Here is a 16631-nt window from a genome sequence, read left to right as displayed (position 1 = left end):
TATCTAGATCACTGATTTCCATGAAGTTTATTCGTGGGTATGGTGTGAGATATGGATCAAATGTTGTCTTTTGTCTCAGGTGGCTAGCCAGTTGTCCCAGAACCATTTATTAAAGTGTCTCTCTTTGGGGCGTCTGGGTGGCTCAGTCAGTTAAGCATCTGACTCTTGATTTCAGCTCAGGAATTGATCTCACAGTTTGTGAGCTTGAGCCCTGCATCAGGCTCTGTCTGCACAGACGGCGTGGAGCCTGCTTGGGATTTTCTCTCTCTCACTCTGCCCCTCCCTGTTCTCTCTCTCTCTCTCCGGCGCAAAATAAATAAACATTAAAAAAGCAAAAACAGAGGTCTCTTTTCGCCTTACGATTTGGGTACTGCCTTTATCACACGCTAAATTTCCAGATGCACCCGAGATCTTTTATGGACCCCTCGGTTCCACTGGTCCGTTTCTCTGTTCACGTGTCCCTGCCATTAAATGTTTTAAACTCACGCAGACCATTAATAAACAGCCTGACTCTACACCCACAGGTATCTTGCCAGCTTTTTCTTACATGGACATAGGAGATCGTCACTGCTGAATCGTTCCCAGGGAACAAAAATCTAGAGCTCCAGGCTCCGGTATATACTTGGCATAGCGCACAGTCCTTTACTGGCTGATCCCGGGAGGACCGTGAAAACGCTGGCCACGTGGGCTTTGGAATGTTCCTCCTCGTTTCTGAGTTGCTTGTGGGCCTGCTGTGTTCCCAGGAGTCCAGTAATGACCCCTTCTCTGTCTTTTTTTCCTGTCTCCCGTTGCCCCCGCAGTGATCGAGGGCCGCGGCGTCACCGACGACGTGCACAGGTTCTCCTCGCGGCCGCCCTACCTGCCCGTGAGCTACCACATCCTGGGGGCCGAAACCGCCTTCTTCCTGAAGGAGGCCAGCCAGGACGCCCTGCACAACTCCAGCCTGCGCACCAGAGTCGAGTCCTTCTTCACGTACAAGGCCACGAGGCCCCCGGCGCTCAACGCCAGCTACGGGCCCTTCTCCGTGCAGAAGGTGGTGCCCCTGGACCTGATGGTCCCTTCCAACCTGCTGGGGCCAGCCAGCAAGTTCGGCCTCAACTGGAAGCTGAGGGCGCACATCGTGCGGGACAAGGTGTACCTGAGCCGCCCCAAGGTGCAGGTGCTTTTCCACGTGCTGGGCCGGGACTGGGCGGCGCGGAGCCCGGGCGAGAGACTGCCCTGCCTGCGGGTGTTCGCCTTCCGGGAGACCCGGGAGGTGCGGGCCGGCTGCCGGCTGCAGGGGGCCCTGGGGCTGTGCGTGGCCGAGCTGGAGCTGCTGGCCGGCTGGTTCGGGCCCCCCACCGTGCTGGCCGGGAGGAAGAAGGCGCCGGGGCCGCCCGAGGGGAGCCCCGTGGAGCTCTACTATGCCGTGCAGCCGGGGGACGGGCGCGGGGACTGTGCCGGCGGCGGGGACGCCAGGAAGGGCAACTCCATCCGGCCGGGCAGGGACGGGCCGGAGGAGGCCGTGCCCCGCCTGCAGAGGATCGGGAGCATCAGCCTCTACCGGGCCCAGGACAGCGCCCAGCTCCGCGAGCTGCGTCTGGACAGCAACGTGGCCATCTGGCTGCCCTCCCAGCCCGTGAAGCAAGGAGACGTGGTCACTGCCTACGTCAGCGTCGCCAACAACTCCACCGTGGACCTCTTCATCCTGAGGTAGGTGCCCCGCCTGGCCCGCGGCAGCCTGGGCCCTTGGGCCCCTGCGGGGACCCTCTGGCTTTGCGGTGAAGCCACGTTCGTGCATGCAGCCGCCCACGTGCATTCGGCAGCGCCTCTTACGTCGTGGGTGAGGGGGCGGGAGGAAGGGGGCCAGAAACCGCTTCCGAAGGAAACAAGTGGGAAGGGATCGCTCTTCTTTGACCTTGAGTTGCCATCGAACTTGGAGGAGAAGGATGTGATCTTTCTTTAGCTTGAGTTCCTTTGTAGATACACAGACAGCACTTGTGTGACGTAGACCGTAAGGTCCCAGGGCCCGAGAAAAGACCTAGGGTTTTTGATGCTCCGTTTTGGGCGTGCGTGGGAAAAAGGGCAAGGACACGCCCTTTATAAAAAAATCCTTGAGGTTCAATGCTGCCAAGTCGGGGCTGGGGAAGCCTCAGTTCCTGAGCCCAGGTTAGCGGTGATTAAAGGAGAAATCGCCCCACGGAGGTGTTGCGTCTTCTAAAAAAAGAAAGAACAGAAAGTCAGTTGAAGCAACAGAATAACCCGGCTGCCGTCACCGCTGCTGGCTCAGCAGGTGGCTCCGGTTCTAATAGGGTTTCTCTGTGACTCTGTGTGACGATTCTGAGTTCGGTACAGGAGCGTCTGTTATCTGAGGATTATTCATACTGGGGAAAAGCCACTTACGGCAAATCCTCTTAAAATGCGGACCCGGATTTCATAATAATGAGAAAATATTTGATTGAGATTTGTTTAAAAGATAACGATGATAAGAATCGCTTCCCTCCCCCCACCCCCTTTCTAGTTAAGAAGGTCTTGGGTTATACTTACAGCTACGCTGTGGTTCTTTTTAGAATAAAAAAAAAAATCACACTTGGAAGGAGTTGCTCGGGAACAGTATCTGCCGAATAGAATGGTGGCATTTTATTGCATTTTTCTTTTGGTTTAAGTTTTGTCATTTACCTTGAAGAATGGTCATTTTCAAAGGCTGTGTTTGTGTTTGTTTTCATAAGATGCCCTCAGAGGTTTCGAGATGTGTCTCCAGGCATTGTCTTCATCCCCGGGATTCAGATAATTTTTCTCTAAAGCGGCTGTCTTGTCATTGTCCTTGTAATCGTTTCCTTTCAGTTTTTAAGTGGGCTGATTGTATCCGCTCTGCCCTCGTGTTCTTGGAAGTGATCGAGGGCCTCTACAACAGGGCTATGAAATCCCACGTCTTTTACAAGATACCGAGTTTGCCCTGTGGGGATTCCCAGTGCGTCTACACTGTCAGCCTCGGTGGTCAGCCAGACCCCCGCTGACTGTGTGTGAGAGGACGGTCACACCTCCCTGTCAGGGCACCGGTGACTTCAAGGCAATGTCAACCTTACAACCGCGGGGCCAGGATAGCAAATATTGAGATAAGACGATCTGGGTTTGCTTCCTCCCGTCTTTGATGGGAAAGATACAGGGAAGGTGTGAGTTTTGTTCTTCCTGAGTTCCTTAGCATGCTCGGTTCCAGATCGTTTCATTCTAAATAAAATAAATACATGCGGCCCTGGCTTTGGAACGTAGATGCACAAGACGGAACCAACGGCACCAGTGGTGAGGCGCCAGCACAGTTCTGAGCCCAAGTCTTCTGCTGCCCGGGTCGTGCCAGCTCCCTGTGCCCCTGTCCCCTCATGTCTAGATCAGATGCCATTGTAGCCTATCCTGTTCAACAGGGGAGGCCCCCGAGGGCCAGTATTCATTCGTTAAGGCTTGTAACAGTGCCTGGCACGTAAAAGGTGCATATATGAGGGTTGTGTTTGAACATCCATCAAAACCTGCAGAGGTGCTGGATTCTGTTTCAGCAGTAAAAGGACATCACCGTGCCTTCATGAAACTGCAGCTGCCAGCTCTGTTCTCGACGTCATATTGATTCCCGCTTCACCGTGATTTTCTTTGAAGAGCAAAACTATTTTGTTTTTTGTTTTTTGGGTTGTTGTTTTTTTTTTTTTAATAACGACAAGCCCTTTGGAGCGCAGAGGGCTGTGATGGCAGGGTCCAGGGCTGGGCGCTGCTTAATGCCGTGAAGTGCGGCAGCCTTGTTTCTGCCTTCCGGATCTTTCCAACCCCAGACCAGAGTCCTGGGGGACAGGCGGGAATGACTCCCAGACGGGAGGCCCGAAGGATGTGGCTACCATGACCGATGGGCAGACCGTGCAAGAAGCAGGCTTTCCCTTTCTAGATAATATATTTCATTTAAAGAAATTGTGTTTAAGTTTTTTTTTTATTTTTTGAGAGAGAGAGAGAGAGAGAGAGAGAGAGAGAGAGAGAATCCAAGCAGGTTCTGAGCTGTTAGCACAGACCCCAACACAGTGTTCAAACCCACAAACCGCGAGGTCATCACCTGAGCCGAGGCTGGATGCTTAACCAACCGAGTTAGTCAGGCACCCCTATTTATTTATTTTGAGGGCAAGAAAGCAAGCTTGCATGAGCAGAGGAGGGATGGAGAGAGAGAGAGAGAGAGAGAGAGAACCCCAAGCAGGATCTGCACTGTCAGTGTGGAGCCTAAGTGGGGCTCCAACCCACAACCTTGGGGTCCTGATCTGAGCCAAAATCAAGAGTCTGATGCTCAACTGACTGAGCCACCCGGGTGCCTCCAAAATAATTTTCCTGTTTAAATACATTGTTCCAAGGATAGAAATGCAGTAAGAGAACAGGAGGGGACCCACACAGATGCGGCAGGAACAGTGAGTCTGTCCCTTCCTCCCCGCCAGGGCGTGTGCTCACGGGAACCCACACCCAGCTGCCCACCACCCTTCCCTCCCACAGGAGAAATCCATCTTGCCCATCACTGTTACCTCTCTCCTCAGAAATTCCGGGGCCTTGAGGAGTCCTTGAAAGGCCTCTCCTGACTCTGAAATTCCCCGTCATTCTCCCCTGTCATCTTTCACCATGGCTTTGACGACAAGGCTGTATTTGGAGACATCCAGGACTTTTTGGGAATCATTACAGGGCCACTACCCTGTATTGGAACCCGGCCTGGGCCTCCTTTCTAAGATCATTTTCACGAATGAGACCCTCTTCCCTAAGCAAAAAGCAGCAGCCTCCTTTTCACTGGAGACTTCATGAATTTAATTCAAAGGCGACCCCAATTTTATGATCAAAGTCAAGACGCGGAAAGTTGAAGCGTTGTGTCCTTTAGTCGTAACGTTATTTGGAAAACCTACCTGAGAATGTGACAAAGAATGATCACCACCAGAAATGAAGCACGCATAACCGGAGGTGTTTCATAGACACATGTAAGTGTGTCCGTCCAGTGGGCAAGGCCCCTTGGTCCCTTGTCACATGTCGAACCACAGAGCAAGCATATATGGAATTCATGCAAAACCAAATACCTGATGTCAAGCTTGTATCACATACGTTCCTTTCCGTGGACGTTTTCCTTCACGACTGATGGAGACTTCTTGATCAATGTCAAGATTCCTTATAGCGGGCGGAGGCGTTGTTCCCTATTCTGGGGACTTCCAAAATACATTGACGGTTGGAGTCGTCGGTCCTGAAAATTCCCGTTGCCGTCCCCACGCGCCTGAATGTTCCGGAAGCTCTCGGGATGCTGAGGGTGGCTCTCATTCCCGACCGCTGCTTCCTCAAAGCCCCGTGTTACATGAGGTTTACAGTTTCTTCCTGTGTTGGGATCAATGTTCGCTTTACCTCCGTGGGTCCGGACCTCGCAGGTCATTAAAGGGCTGAGCAGGGAAGGCCACTGCCCCTTGGCCTTGTCACTGAGCAACGTAATTGATACCTTCAGGTGCCAAAGAGGTGGCCCATTGTCCGCTGCGGCTGGGGACAGGCTCGCTTCCTTGTGTCCAAAGTTCAGGAAAACAAAAACCAGAAGTAAAACCAATGAACCCCTGAAGTCATAGTAGCAAACGTTTACTGTGAACACACCAGAAAGACACTGCACACCGGGAGCCCTCCAGCCAAAAACATGGGATGAGGCTTGAGTGGGGTGTATGTTAGAAAGTGGTTCCCAGAAGGGCGCCTGGGGGGCTCAGTCGGTCGAGCGTCCGACTTCGGCTCAGGTCACGATCTCGCAGTTCGTGGGTTCGAGCCCCGCGTCGGGCTCTGTGCTGACTGCTCAGAGCCTGGAGCCTGTTTCAAATTCTGTGCCTCCCTCCCTCTCTGACTCTCCCCCACTTGTGATCTGTGTCTCCCTCTCTCTCTCTCTGCCCCTCCCCTGCTAGCACTGTCTCTCTCAAAATAAATAAACATTTAAAGTTTTTTTTTTTTAAAGAAAAGAAAAGAAAAGAAAAGGGAAGGGGAGGGAGCAGTTCCCAGAGCCTGGAGGCACGGACTGTTTCTTCTTCATGGGCATTGGTTACAACATTAGGATTTTCTTAAATGGAAGGAAATGGGTTACTGGTTACCTCCTCTCCATTTGGGGGAACAGTTTAAATCTTGCTTATGGTTTCCAGAGGCATAAGCAAGCAATGACCCAGGTCAGGTTGGCCTCGCCTGTCTTGCCAAACAATCTCACTGAAGCTTTCTTGTGTGACCCACCTGGGTTTGTCGGCTCAGGGAGTTCCCAAGGCTGGTCTCTGCTTCTGTGTGGTTTTAATACACCCCCACCGCTTTGGGTCAGCAGAGTGTGAGCAGCTCGCCTGGTGTGACTGTCACGTCACTGCTGGTGCGGCGTCCAGGCTGAGGACCCCCACGTTCGCTGCTCCAACGTTCGCCATCATGCACGCGGGCGGGCGGACTGTTGAGCTCCTTCAGGCGTCCAGTCCTGATGGAGATGGATTGATGTGTGAGTGACCCGCCGAGGGGCATCTAAGACCTTGGGGAGGAGACAGAGGTCAGTAGGATGACCAGAGAGTAAAACAGTCCCCCAGAGCAGAGGTTCCCAGAAGCCAAGACTTAGCCAACTGAGCAACTCCAATGGGTTGTAATCAGATTCAAGTTTTACCGGTCGAGGTCAATCCACATTATTTTCCCGGTGATTTCACACAGGTGCAAGGTGATGTGTTAGCGACCGCCTGTCCTCACGCTCACTTGGGACGAGATGGCCGTGAGCGTGTTTCATTTCAGGAGGTGGTGCTGCACGTGGGCTCTCCCCTGAACCAGGACTCTGAGCCCTGGGAGCGATCGCTAATTTAATAAGGAGGCATCTCTTTGGAAATAAAAGAATACGAAGGTGGATAATCCGAGCAGATGATAAGCAGCCTAGATGTGAGTTGGAAGCTCTTTAGAGGGTGAGGTTTCATTCCCAGGGGTTTTCCCGGTTTGCGGGTTGACCCTTTGATGTTGTGAACCTCGCGGCCTGTCCAGCGGCGGGCACGAAGGTCGTCCCCACGAGTTCCATCGCGGTGGTTTCTCTGACGTTTGCAGGTAGATCACAAAACCCGAGAGACCACGGACAGTGAGGGTCTGATCACGGTACACTGTAGTTTTCCCCTGAAATACCATTTTTCTAGTCATTTCAAAGATACAGTGAAACTCATTTGTTTGTAAAAAAAAAAAAAAAAAGGCTAATTAAATGTGGATTACTGATGTAAATGTGGTCAGAATACTGATTCTGTGCATATTCCCCAGAATGACATTTTAGTAACAAGCTGTGGTCAGATCCAAAGGGCCTCACCCGCTCCCTAAAGTCAACCTCAGTTCTTTAAACTGTCTGGTAATAAGGAACATCAGACCTTTAAAGGGTCTTTATGCTAAGAAGCCAAGCTAAGATCTTGTCTAATTGTCACGCATTACAAAGAGAACAGATTCTCGTTGAGCTTATAAGAGTACATATGTTATCGGGAAAAATGAGGCTATTTCATAAGAGTTTCTGAATTCCGGGGCAATCAGGTAGGGAGAAAGAGAAGAATGTTTCCGTCTTTGTTTACAGTCATACGCTTTGTCAAATTGCTGTGAGTTACAAACGTCTGAAGAGAGAGGAGGAAAGGGCTTCCTTCACTCGGCAAAACAAAATAGTAAAGAACCAGCAATGTTTGTCAAGTTATCAGAAGAAGCCTGTGTTCTGGAGGTCAGGTCGGGTCTTTGGAGACGAGGGACTTTGGCCTGTGGGAGAATCGAGCGTAGAGCGGGGGCTCTCTGTGACACAAGAGGTACCAACGGTGACGGTCAAAGATCTGGAGAGCTCCCCCTGTGTCTAGACTTCTGTGGGCCTCAGCTTGTCACCCTGTGTCCCGCCAGCCCGTGACCAGCCAGCGGGCTGTCCTCCGGGGTGGCCGCCCTCTGCCCCCGCCGCCACGGCACAGGAGCACGGTTAGGAATCTCGGCATCTCCTTTTCTGCTCGTTCATCCGGACCTGTGTGTTTCTCCAGAGTTACTGACAAGCGAGCATTAAGTCTCGGGTCCGCTTTGCGCTTTCTGGGTGGGTTTCACGAGCCGGCACCGATGACGGAGCCTTCGGGGCATCAACCCGAAGAGATGATGTTTTTCTTTTTTGAGTAAAACACGGTGAGGTAAGGAGGTAGTCTTCCCAGAAGTAAAAATGGGAGCAGAGGGCAGACCCTGTGTGCCGTGCAGCTCCGTTAATGGCCCGTGCTTTGCCGAGGCCGGATCACGGGATCAGGGAGCAGGGGAGGTGTCCTCAGCGGATGGCACAGGGATGCGGGGCTCCTGACTCATGAGCTCTGTCCCGATTTGACGGGTGGATGTGTGCTGGGCATCCTTGTTAACCACCGACGTCCCCCCAGCCAAATCAACGCATGTCGCCTACACTTAACAGCTCCTCTGTGTTTCCAGCATCTTCTGGTAAATAAATCAAAAGGGTAAAGGCGGGGGCGGTGGGGGGAGGCAGGGAAGAAGCTTGTAAGGAGATGAGCCAAAGGGACTTAGTATGCAGGGATGGCGGGGGGAGAGAATTATTTCTGCAAACGGGATGAGATCTGTCAACAGACTCAGTCCTAGATCCTAAATGTGTCGGGGGGGGGGGGGCGTGCAGGTCGCGTCATAGGCTGGCTGTCCCCTCCTCTAAGAGGATTCTGTGACCCTGACCTTTGACAGGCAGACCTGGTTCCCAGCCAGCCCTGGGGCAAAGGGCCCGGGGCTGGGCTCCCGCTGGTGGGTAGCTGGTGGGGGGATTCATGGAGCGTGTCTTTCCTGCTAGACTGAGCCAGTCGGGAGCTCTGCTGTGTCGTCTGCTTACACAAATACACAGAACACACAGATGCCCACAGCAGCATTTTTCATAACAGCCAACGCGTGGAAACCACCCCAATGCCCAGCGGCCGACGGATGAGCAAACCGCGATCTGTCCACGCAGTGGACTGTCACGTGCAGAGGACGGAACGAACTAGTGGTTTGGGCCACAGCGGGGATGGACTGGAGACCATGGTGCTTGAGCGGAAGAAGCCACCCACGGCGGCCGTCTCTCAAGTCCCTGCACGCGGTGGCACGGGGACCCGGGTTTGCTGCTTTTGACGAGAAGCTGGAAACGTGGGCTGTAAGCACGGCCTTTGCGTTGATGCGTGCGGACAAGGGAATCGCTTCTCAGCCCCGCCGCGCAGGCCTGGGGACCCGATGGCGACCCTGGGCTGAGCTGTGTCTCCAGATCTAAGTCGTGGCTCCACACAGCAGGTGTATTTGCCTCCCAGGGCTTCTGTAACAAACTACCCCGCCCTGGGGGCTGAAAGGGACAGAAACGTGTTCACACAGTTCCGGGGGCAGGAATCTGAAATCAGCTGGCAGGGCCGCGCCCCCTCTGGGTGAGTGTCCCTCCCCCGTCTCTTCCCCATTCTGCTGGTACTTCTGCTTGTGGCCGCTTTGCTTCCCCCGCTGCGGTCGGTCCCTCTGGGTCCCCTCTGCGGCCGTGCCTCAGGTCCCCTCTCCTTCCCTCGCAAGGACCTCATCCGGACCTCCTGGACCACTCACGTCGGCAAAGACCGCTTCCCAGTGAGGCCACATCCTGGGGTCCCCCGCAGACAGGAAGTCCCACCCACTCCGGAGAGGACAGACCACCCCAGGCATTTTGGAGCCTCCCACTCCGTCCTCCCAGGATCTTCTGAGTTACTACGTGCCCCTGGGCAGCTCCGACCGTAAGCGGAGCTACAGATGGGCGCTGGGCCCTCGCCACGTGGAGAACACCCCCTGCTGTGCTCGGTGCACCTGCACCTACGTTCTCCAACCCTCCCCCTGCTTACAGACCGCAGCCGGTGTGCATGCTGCTGTAAGCGAATTTGGGGGAGCTCTCTTTTCTTTCCCCGATGCCGTGTATGTCCAAGGACATGGAAAAGCCTCGCCCCTGGATAATTCGACTCCCCGTTTCCAACTAGGCATCTGTCCCCAGGTCAGGTGGGGCGCTCAGGAGTGACCCGCGGTCCCCAGACTCATCGTCAGGAGGAGACCCCAAAGCACAGTCGGGTTTGCACGGGCTGCACATTCGGAGCTTGGTGCAGACAGTACGAGCAACTCATTTTCCCACAGTCTGCCTAAAATTCATTTCCCTGTTGAATGTCTCCGAAGGAGAGGTTTGTTTTCATTTTGTTCAGCTTGTCATTTTAAGTGTGTTCTCCTGGAACAGAGAAAAGGAACAATTTTCTTTCTGCTGGGGAAGACGTGAAGAAATAATGTTTCCTGCCTGGCTTCGGTGAGCCCGTTCGGCTGTTGTACGAAACACAGACTCTGGTTCTCTGAAAGCAGAAAGGAAGCACTGCCTTCCTGACCCAGACCGGCCGCCTCTGTTCCACATTCTTTAACCGATTTAAGTTACCGTAGTCTTCAAAAGAAAATAAAATAATAAAAGGCTAGTCTTAGTTTTCGAGCTTCCCAGATCACAGCTGTGTCTGTTGCAAATGGTTTAGCACGTGCATAAGGGGACCTGGGACTTGCAGTCCTGTCTACCTGGGCGTGTTTGGGGAGCAGCGGTGGGCTGAGGGGCGAGTGATAATTGCAGAGGGAGCGTGGGGTACTCCAGTGTCCCAGAGTACTGGGGTGTTTTTTGTAAAGACATTTATTTTAAAGTAGTCTGTACACCCAACGTGGGACTCGAACTCACAACCTGGAGATCAAGAGTTGCACTCTCAGTTGACTGGTGGCCTCATACTGGGGTATTTTTTTTAATGTTTATTTATTTTTGAGAAAGAGAGACAGAGCACGAGCAGGGGAGGGGCAGAGAGAGAGAGAGGGAGACACAGAATCTGAAGCAGGCTCCGGGCTCTGAGCTGTCAGCACAGAGCCCGACGCGGGGCTCGAACTCACGATCCGTGAGATCATGGCCTGAGCTGAAGTCGGGCGCTTCACTGACTGAGCCACCCAGGCACCCCTACACCATTTTATTTAAAAAGGAGGGCTCCTGGAAATGGGGACATGAAGACAAGAGGACCTGTGGCGTTGGAGGCGATCGAAGGGGGAGAGATGTGGGCAGTGGGTCTCAGGTCCAGCTTCCAGCCATTTCCTCAGGTGAGCCCAGTGACCATGGCTGGGGTCCTGGTGTCCCTCGCCCTCTTTCCTCTGGAGTGAACCCATGTTCTCGAGGCCTGACCTTGCTGCCTTAGCCTAACTTATGTCAACTGGGGCTTTCTCTCTCTGTCACCTTACCTCAGAAGCATCAGCTAGAAGGACCAGCACGTTCGGACCTGGATGGTGGCTGTCACTCAGGTGGAACTGTTTGGGGGGACAGCACGTAGAGAAAGATGAAGACCGTATCTCACATTTCCCTAGAATATCAGCATCCAATGGCATCTCGTTCTGGTATTGTGCTCACTTTGGACGTGGTTTCCTGAAGAAAGTGTCTCTTCTTTTGAATGTCTCAGGGGGGCTTTTGAAAGATGGAATCCCAACAGCACTGGGGGACACAGGCTTTTAGAGGCTTTTACCCACTGCTCCCTGGATCAGACCCATGACTCCTGAGAATCCATATCCTGGCTCCTCCTGGGACTGCTGGTTGGATGGCCCTATTGGACTTCTAGAAAATCACACTTACATAGTGTTTGGCAAGCCATTATTCACAGCACGCCATGCAGCTTTCTGAACAACCAATTCTGGGATTCATCCTCTCTCACCCCATCGTCCGAACCCCTGTCTTCTTAATGCTGTCCCAACGCCTACTGGCTCCCTCCGTGGTGACTCCATTGGTTCCCAGCTCATACAACACTTAGGAGTTTGAAAGTGCACGTCTCCTACAATGAAATACCACCTCGCCCCCATTAGGATTGCTGCCGTCGAAAAACCAGAAAATGGCAAGTGTCAATGAGGGTGTGCAGTAGGCGGAACCCTTGTCTCCTACGGATGGGATGTAAAATGGTGCAGCTGTTGTGAAAAACAATATGGCGGCACTTCAGAACACTAAAGGTAGAATTGGCGTATGATCCAGGAATTGCACTTTTGTGTGTGTGTGCCCCAAAGAACTGAAGGCGCAATTTTGAAGAGACACTCATATACCCACAGCAGCATCATTCACAACGACCAAGAAACGGATGCAACCTGAGTGCCCACCAATGGATGAATGGAGAGCCATCGGCGTCCACACACAACAATGGGATATGAGTCAGCCTTTGAAAGGAAAGGGATTCTGACACCTGCTACAACACGAACGAACCTCGGGGACATCATACAACGTGAAATAAGCCAGTCAGAAAATGACAAATACTGTGGGATCTCCTCTTACGGGAGGTACTTAGTCACAGTCATCCAGACAGAAAGGAGGAGAGTGGTCGTCAGCGCTGGGGGGCTGGGGGAATTATCGCCGAATGGGCGAAGAGCTTCGGTTTCACAAGATGAAATGAACTCTGGAGATGGGCCGTGGTGAGTGCGTTGAACGCTGCTGAGCCATACGCTTAAAAGTGGTGATGATGGTAAAGTTTGCGTTCTGTGTGTGTGTTACCACCGCGACCACCACACCAGAAATGTGTAGGCGGACACTTTTGTCACAGATGAGCTGGAATTGAGTCTGCCTTATTGGAGCCACGTACCCATCCCTAATGTGTTTATCGGGACCAGCGAATTGGAACGTGCTTATTCACCAGGCTACCCCTCACATTTGCAAGTGGTGGATTAATCTCACTGCCAATGGGTGGAGAGCGGAGGCAGAGTGTTTGACAAAGGGGAAACTGAGGTATCAGTACTGGAAGACAGTGGGTTTACCCACGGGCCAGACAAGGTGCCCACCGGTAGCGTCGGGATGGGGTGTAAGCTCTAGAGACGATGCTTGAGTTCAAATCCTGAACTCACGGTCTCCCAGTGGCAACACACAGACAGCCTCCTCCACTTTTCTGTGCCTCGATTTCTGTATGAGGATAAGAATCTTCGCAGCTACCCTCAGGGATGTTGCGAGGCTTAAATTGGATAGAATTTTAACCTGTGCTTGGCACATTTTGAGCACCTAGAAAATACCATTTATTATTATTGCATTATTATGTTTTTATTACTACATGTGTTTTTCCTGAAGTTACATAGAGGACACATTAAACAATTTTTTAGGTTTATTTATTTATTTTGAGAGAGAGAGTAGGGAGGGGGAGAGAGATGCAGGGCTCGAACTCAGGAACCGTGAGATCATGACCTGAGCCGAAACCAAGAGTTGGACGCTTGACCGACTGAGCCACTCGGGCGCCCCACACGGGGGGCACATTATAGCTGCTCTTGGTTGAGAGCTTCCAGATGCACGTGAAGCTATTCTAAGTGATGAACTTCCGTCTCTGTGGTAACGTCCGCATCCTTTAGGAGGAAGGATGCCCTTGCTTCCATTCAGGCAAAACCAGAGGTTCTCAACCAGGGATCAGATTTATCCCCCCTCCTGGGGGCCATTTGGAAACCTCCCGTGACGTACTTGGTCATCAGAGCTGGGGGAGCGTTTCCTCTGGTATGTCATACGTAGAGGCCGGGGACGATGCTAGGTATTCCCCAACGCACAGGATAACCTCCTTGTCCCCAGCAAAGGATACCCCAACTCATAATGCCAATCAGTGATGCTGGCATTGAGAAACGCAGAAGAAAACAAATGGTTGATGACCAGGGGCATATCTGTAATCACAGGTGATAACCCATCTGCTCTCGGGCGTAGAAGGCAGCTGTGGTTCTCAGGGAATCATGACGGTCCCCATGAACATGTGGCAAGACGTGGCTGTTGGGGACATAACGGCCTCGCTTGGCAATGTAAGAGGTTCTGTTTCTTTGAAACACTCTTCCCAGATGTTGGCAGCAGAGAACATGGCAACAAGCCATTAAAATCAAGGCCAATTTTCATGTTTACCAAAGAGCAAGGACCTGATCTAGTCAATCTATACTTCACAATAAGTATATCTTAATATCCTTTCTTAAGAAAGAAGAAGGGCTTTGATAACATCAGAGAGGTATATTCACAGACAGAGCCCATCCTTGATAGCTCATTGGCAGAAAGCGTATCACACTTCAATTACATCCATTTCATTGGCGTTAACAAGCACTTCCCCAGAACTGGCTTCTTAGGCGCGGGACTGCCTCTCAGAGTTGATAGATCACTGTCAGCATCTCTCACACAGAAGAGGTAAACATGGCATCCCGCTGACAAACCCAATTATGCCATCCTGAAATGCAAGGTGGGAAGAGGGGAATCGAACATGGCAGCCGCATTAAGAAGGACGGTGGGAAGGCACCGTTTTCACTTAGCTGAGCTTGGCTGCAGGGTCAGGGAGTGACATGACCGCCTTCTCAGTAACCACTCAGGCTACAGAATCTCCAACGAGCTTAAGAGACCATTTGTCTCCCCATGGTTAGTCAACCTGCTATGGGTATTTAACTCTCCATCAACCCACCTTCTGTTGGGGGTTAATATTTTGTATTTAATAAGTGATGTATTCATCCCCTGATGGTTCTTAGTCTGCCATGGTTCTTCCCAAGATTCAAGCCATCACGCGAACACGTCATGCTGATTTCCATGAAGAATGGGATGTCATAGCACACATGGAAAACAAGAGTGTGAAACCCTTAACTTTGGAATTGGACCAAAAAAATTGTTAAAACTTTCATCAGGTTGGTTCTTATTCCAAAAGATGAGGTTAAATAACTCCTAAACTGAGGGTAAAGAGAAACAGAGCATCAGGCGGGGACTAGAAGAAGTTACGTGTTGGTCGGACACTGAAAGGACCCTTGAGACACGCGTGGGAAGCTTGGAAAGACCAGAAGGCAGTGGATGTCTTTTCTCTTTCTCTCCAGATGAACTGGAGAATGAGGATGGCCTCAGAGCAATCTCTTGGGCAGCATGTAAGAAAGAGCTGTGGAACTCAGAAGGGTGGGTGTTTCTGGCAGAAAGGCCTGTGAGCCTCACACACGGGTTCCCCATATTTTCTGTGCGCTGTACAGGGACAGAGAAACAGCTGAGAACACATGCTGGCTTGGTTTTGGAAGTAAAAAAGACACGTCGTTGGACAGCCTAGGTGGCAGTTCAGCTGATTTGGGAATATTCCCTTGACTTGTATTCATCTGGATAGCAGCACAGACAGCTAGCAGGTGCCGGTGTGGCCCGGAGCCCCAGGGCGGGGTGCCCCCCTCACCCTCCACCCCCACGGAGTGGAGATGCTCCTCTGGGATGGCAGTCCGCCAGCCAGGTGCTTTCAGCCACCGTGAGCGGCTCGCAGCCAAGAATAGCGTGCACCAGTGGCCCCCCACCTAGAGGGGCGTGAGCATTACCCACAGTACCTTTACGGTGTCAGTCACCGGACCGCACTTCTGTCTGTGTTTAAAGTTGGTTTATTTTGAGACAGAGAAAGCGCGAGCAGGGGGAGGGAGAGAGAGAGAATGAATATCCCAAGCAGGCTCCGAACTGTCAGCACAGAGGCTCGATGCCACAAACCATGAGCTCACGACCTGAGCCCAAATCAGAAGTTGGATGCTTAACCGACTGAGCCACCCAGGCGCCCCCGGACGGACCCGTGTCTAAAGTTTCTGGCTCAGTAGACGTGGAGTTGGGCCAGAGAACTGATTTTTCTAACAAGTTCCCAGGTACCCTCGCTTACAGTTGTGTGCAGAATCTCTGCGTCGTAGTCCTAACTCTCAGGACCCTAGAAAGTGACCTTATTGGGTGGTTAGGGTCATTGCAGATGTAATTAGTTAGGATGTAGGCAATACTGGAGTGCAGAGGGCCCTAATTTGGTAAATCGCGGAGAAAGATCAAGGCAATGAGCTCATCAGGGAGACAGACGGAGAAGCAAAAGTGGGTGTAGCAAAATTTCAGAATTCGTCAGTTGAGCTGAAGGTTGTAGTTGAGCTGAAGGTTGTACAGGCATTTGTGGTGCTATGCTTGTAGTCTTTTCCACGGTGAATTAAGTGCTCTTTCCGATTCTGGTCTCCTCCACCTGTTAACGACAGTCGCTTGAGAAGGGAAAGAACACTGAGAAGTGGTCTTAAGTCAAGACGCAACAAATGCATTAAGAAATTATATTCTTCAACCCAACAGAGACAGAGAAGGTTAAAAGGAAGTCATTTAACAATCACAAGGTGTAAAGGCCGTTTGGTCAGGCTCCCCATCCCCTGAAGTGACTTGAAGCCAAGAAGAACCTTACTCAGGAAAGAACGAGAAGTTACCTGTATCTGGAAAAGCTTGTACACACCCCTGAAATTCAGTCACCTGGCATTGCGACTTCCCCCTGGGTTCTTGACTTGTCTCCAGAATTGCAGGCGGCAGGCCCGTTGCTACGGAAATTGCTGACTTTGTGTGTGTGTGTGTGTGTGTGTGTGTGTGTGTGTGCGCGCGCGTGTGCATAAAATATTACATAAACACCTACAACTTTTTTCCTATTTTTTCCGAGGCTCCAGATTGCTATCATTTTGCATGGAACTTAAACTGTTCAAAGAGGGGGTGGGCAGGTGTGTGCATTGGGGCACGGCTTATCAGATTCGAGCGGCCTCTTGCTCCCCCGCCATTGCTTATCCTCGTCTGACCTCTGCCGTGTCACTGCTTTCAGAGCCGTCAGTAGATGTTAGGCAGAGAGAGCCATGCCCCGCTGTGGTGTCACAGAAGTTGATGCCATTGGACGTGGTCC

At 52.0% G+C, this 16631-nt stretch overlaps 1 protein-coding gene across 1 annotated transcript in view; it reads left to right on the top strand.

Annotated features, from left to right (window-relative positions):
* Positions 1-787: 787 nt before the first annotated feature.
* Positions 788-16631, top strand: part of TMEM132C (transmembrane protein 132C) — a gene marked incomplete at its 5' end in the record, with an annotated part of 203304 nt that continues 187460 nt past the window's right edge. Inside the window, one exon of the mRNA XM_042911161.1 lies at positions 788-1692. Within this exon, the coding sequence (XP_042767095.1) occupies positions 788-1692 (905 nt within the window). The remainder of the gene's footprint in view (positions 1693-16631) is intronic.

Source organism: Panthera leo, chromosome D3 (assembly GCF_018350215.1).
Source record: "Panthera leo isolate Ple1 chromosome D3, P.leo_Ple1_pat1.1, whole genome shotgun sequence".
Lineage (NCBI taxonomy): Eukaryota > Metazoa > Chordata > Mammalia > Carnivora > Felidae > Panthera > Panthera leo.
This window is presented reverse-complemented; position numbering and strand designations above follow the sequence as displayed.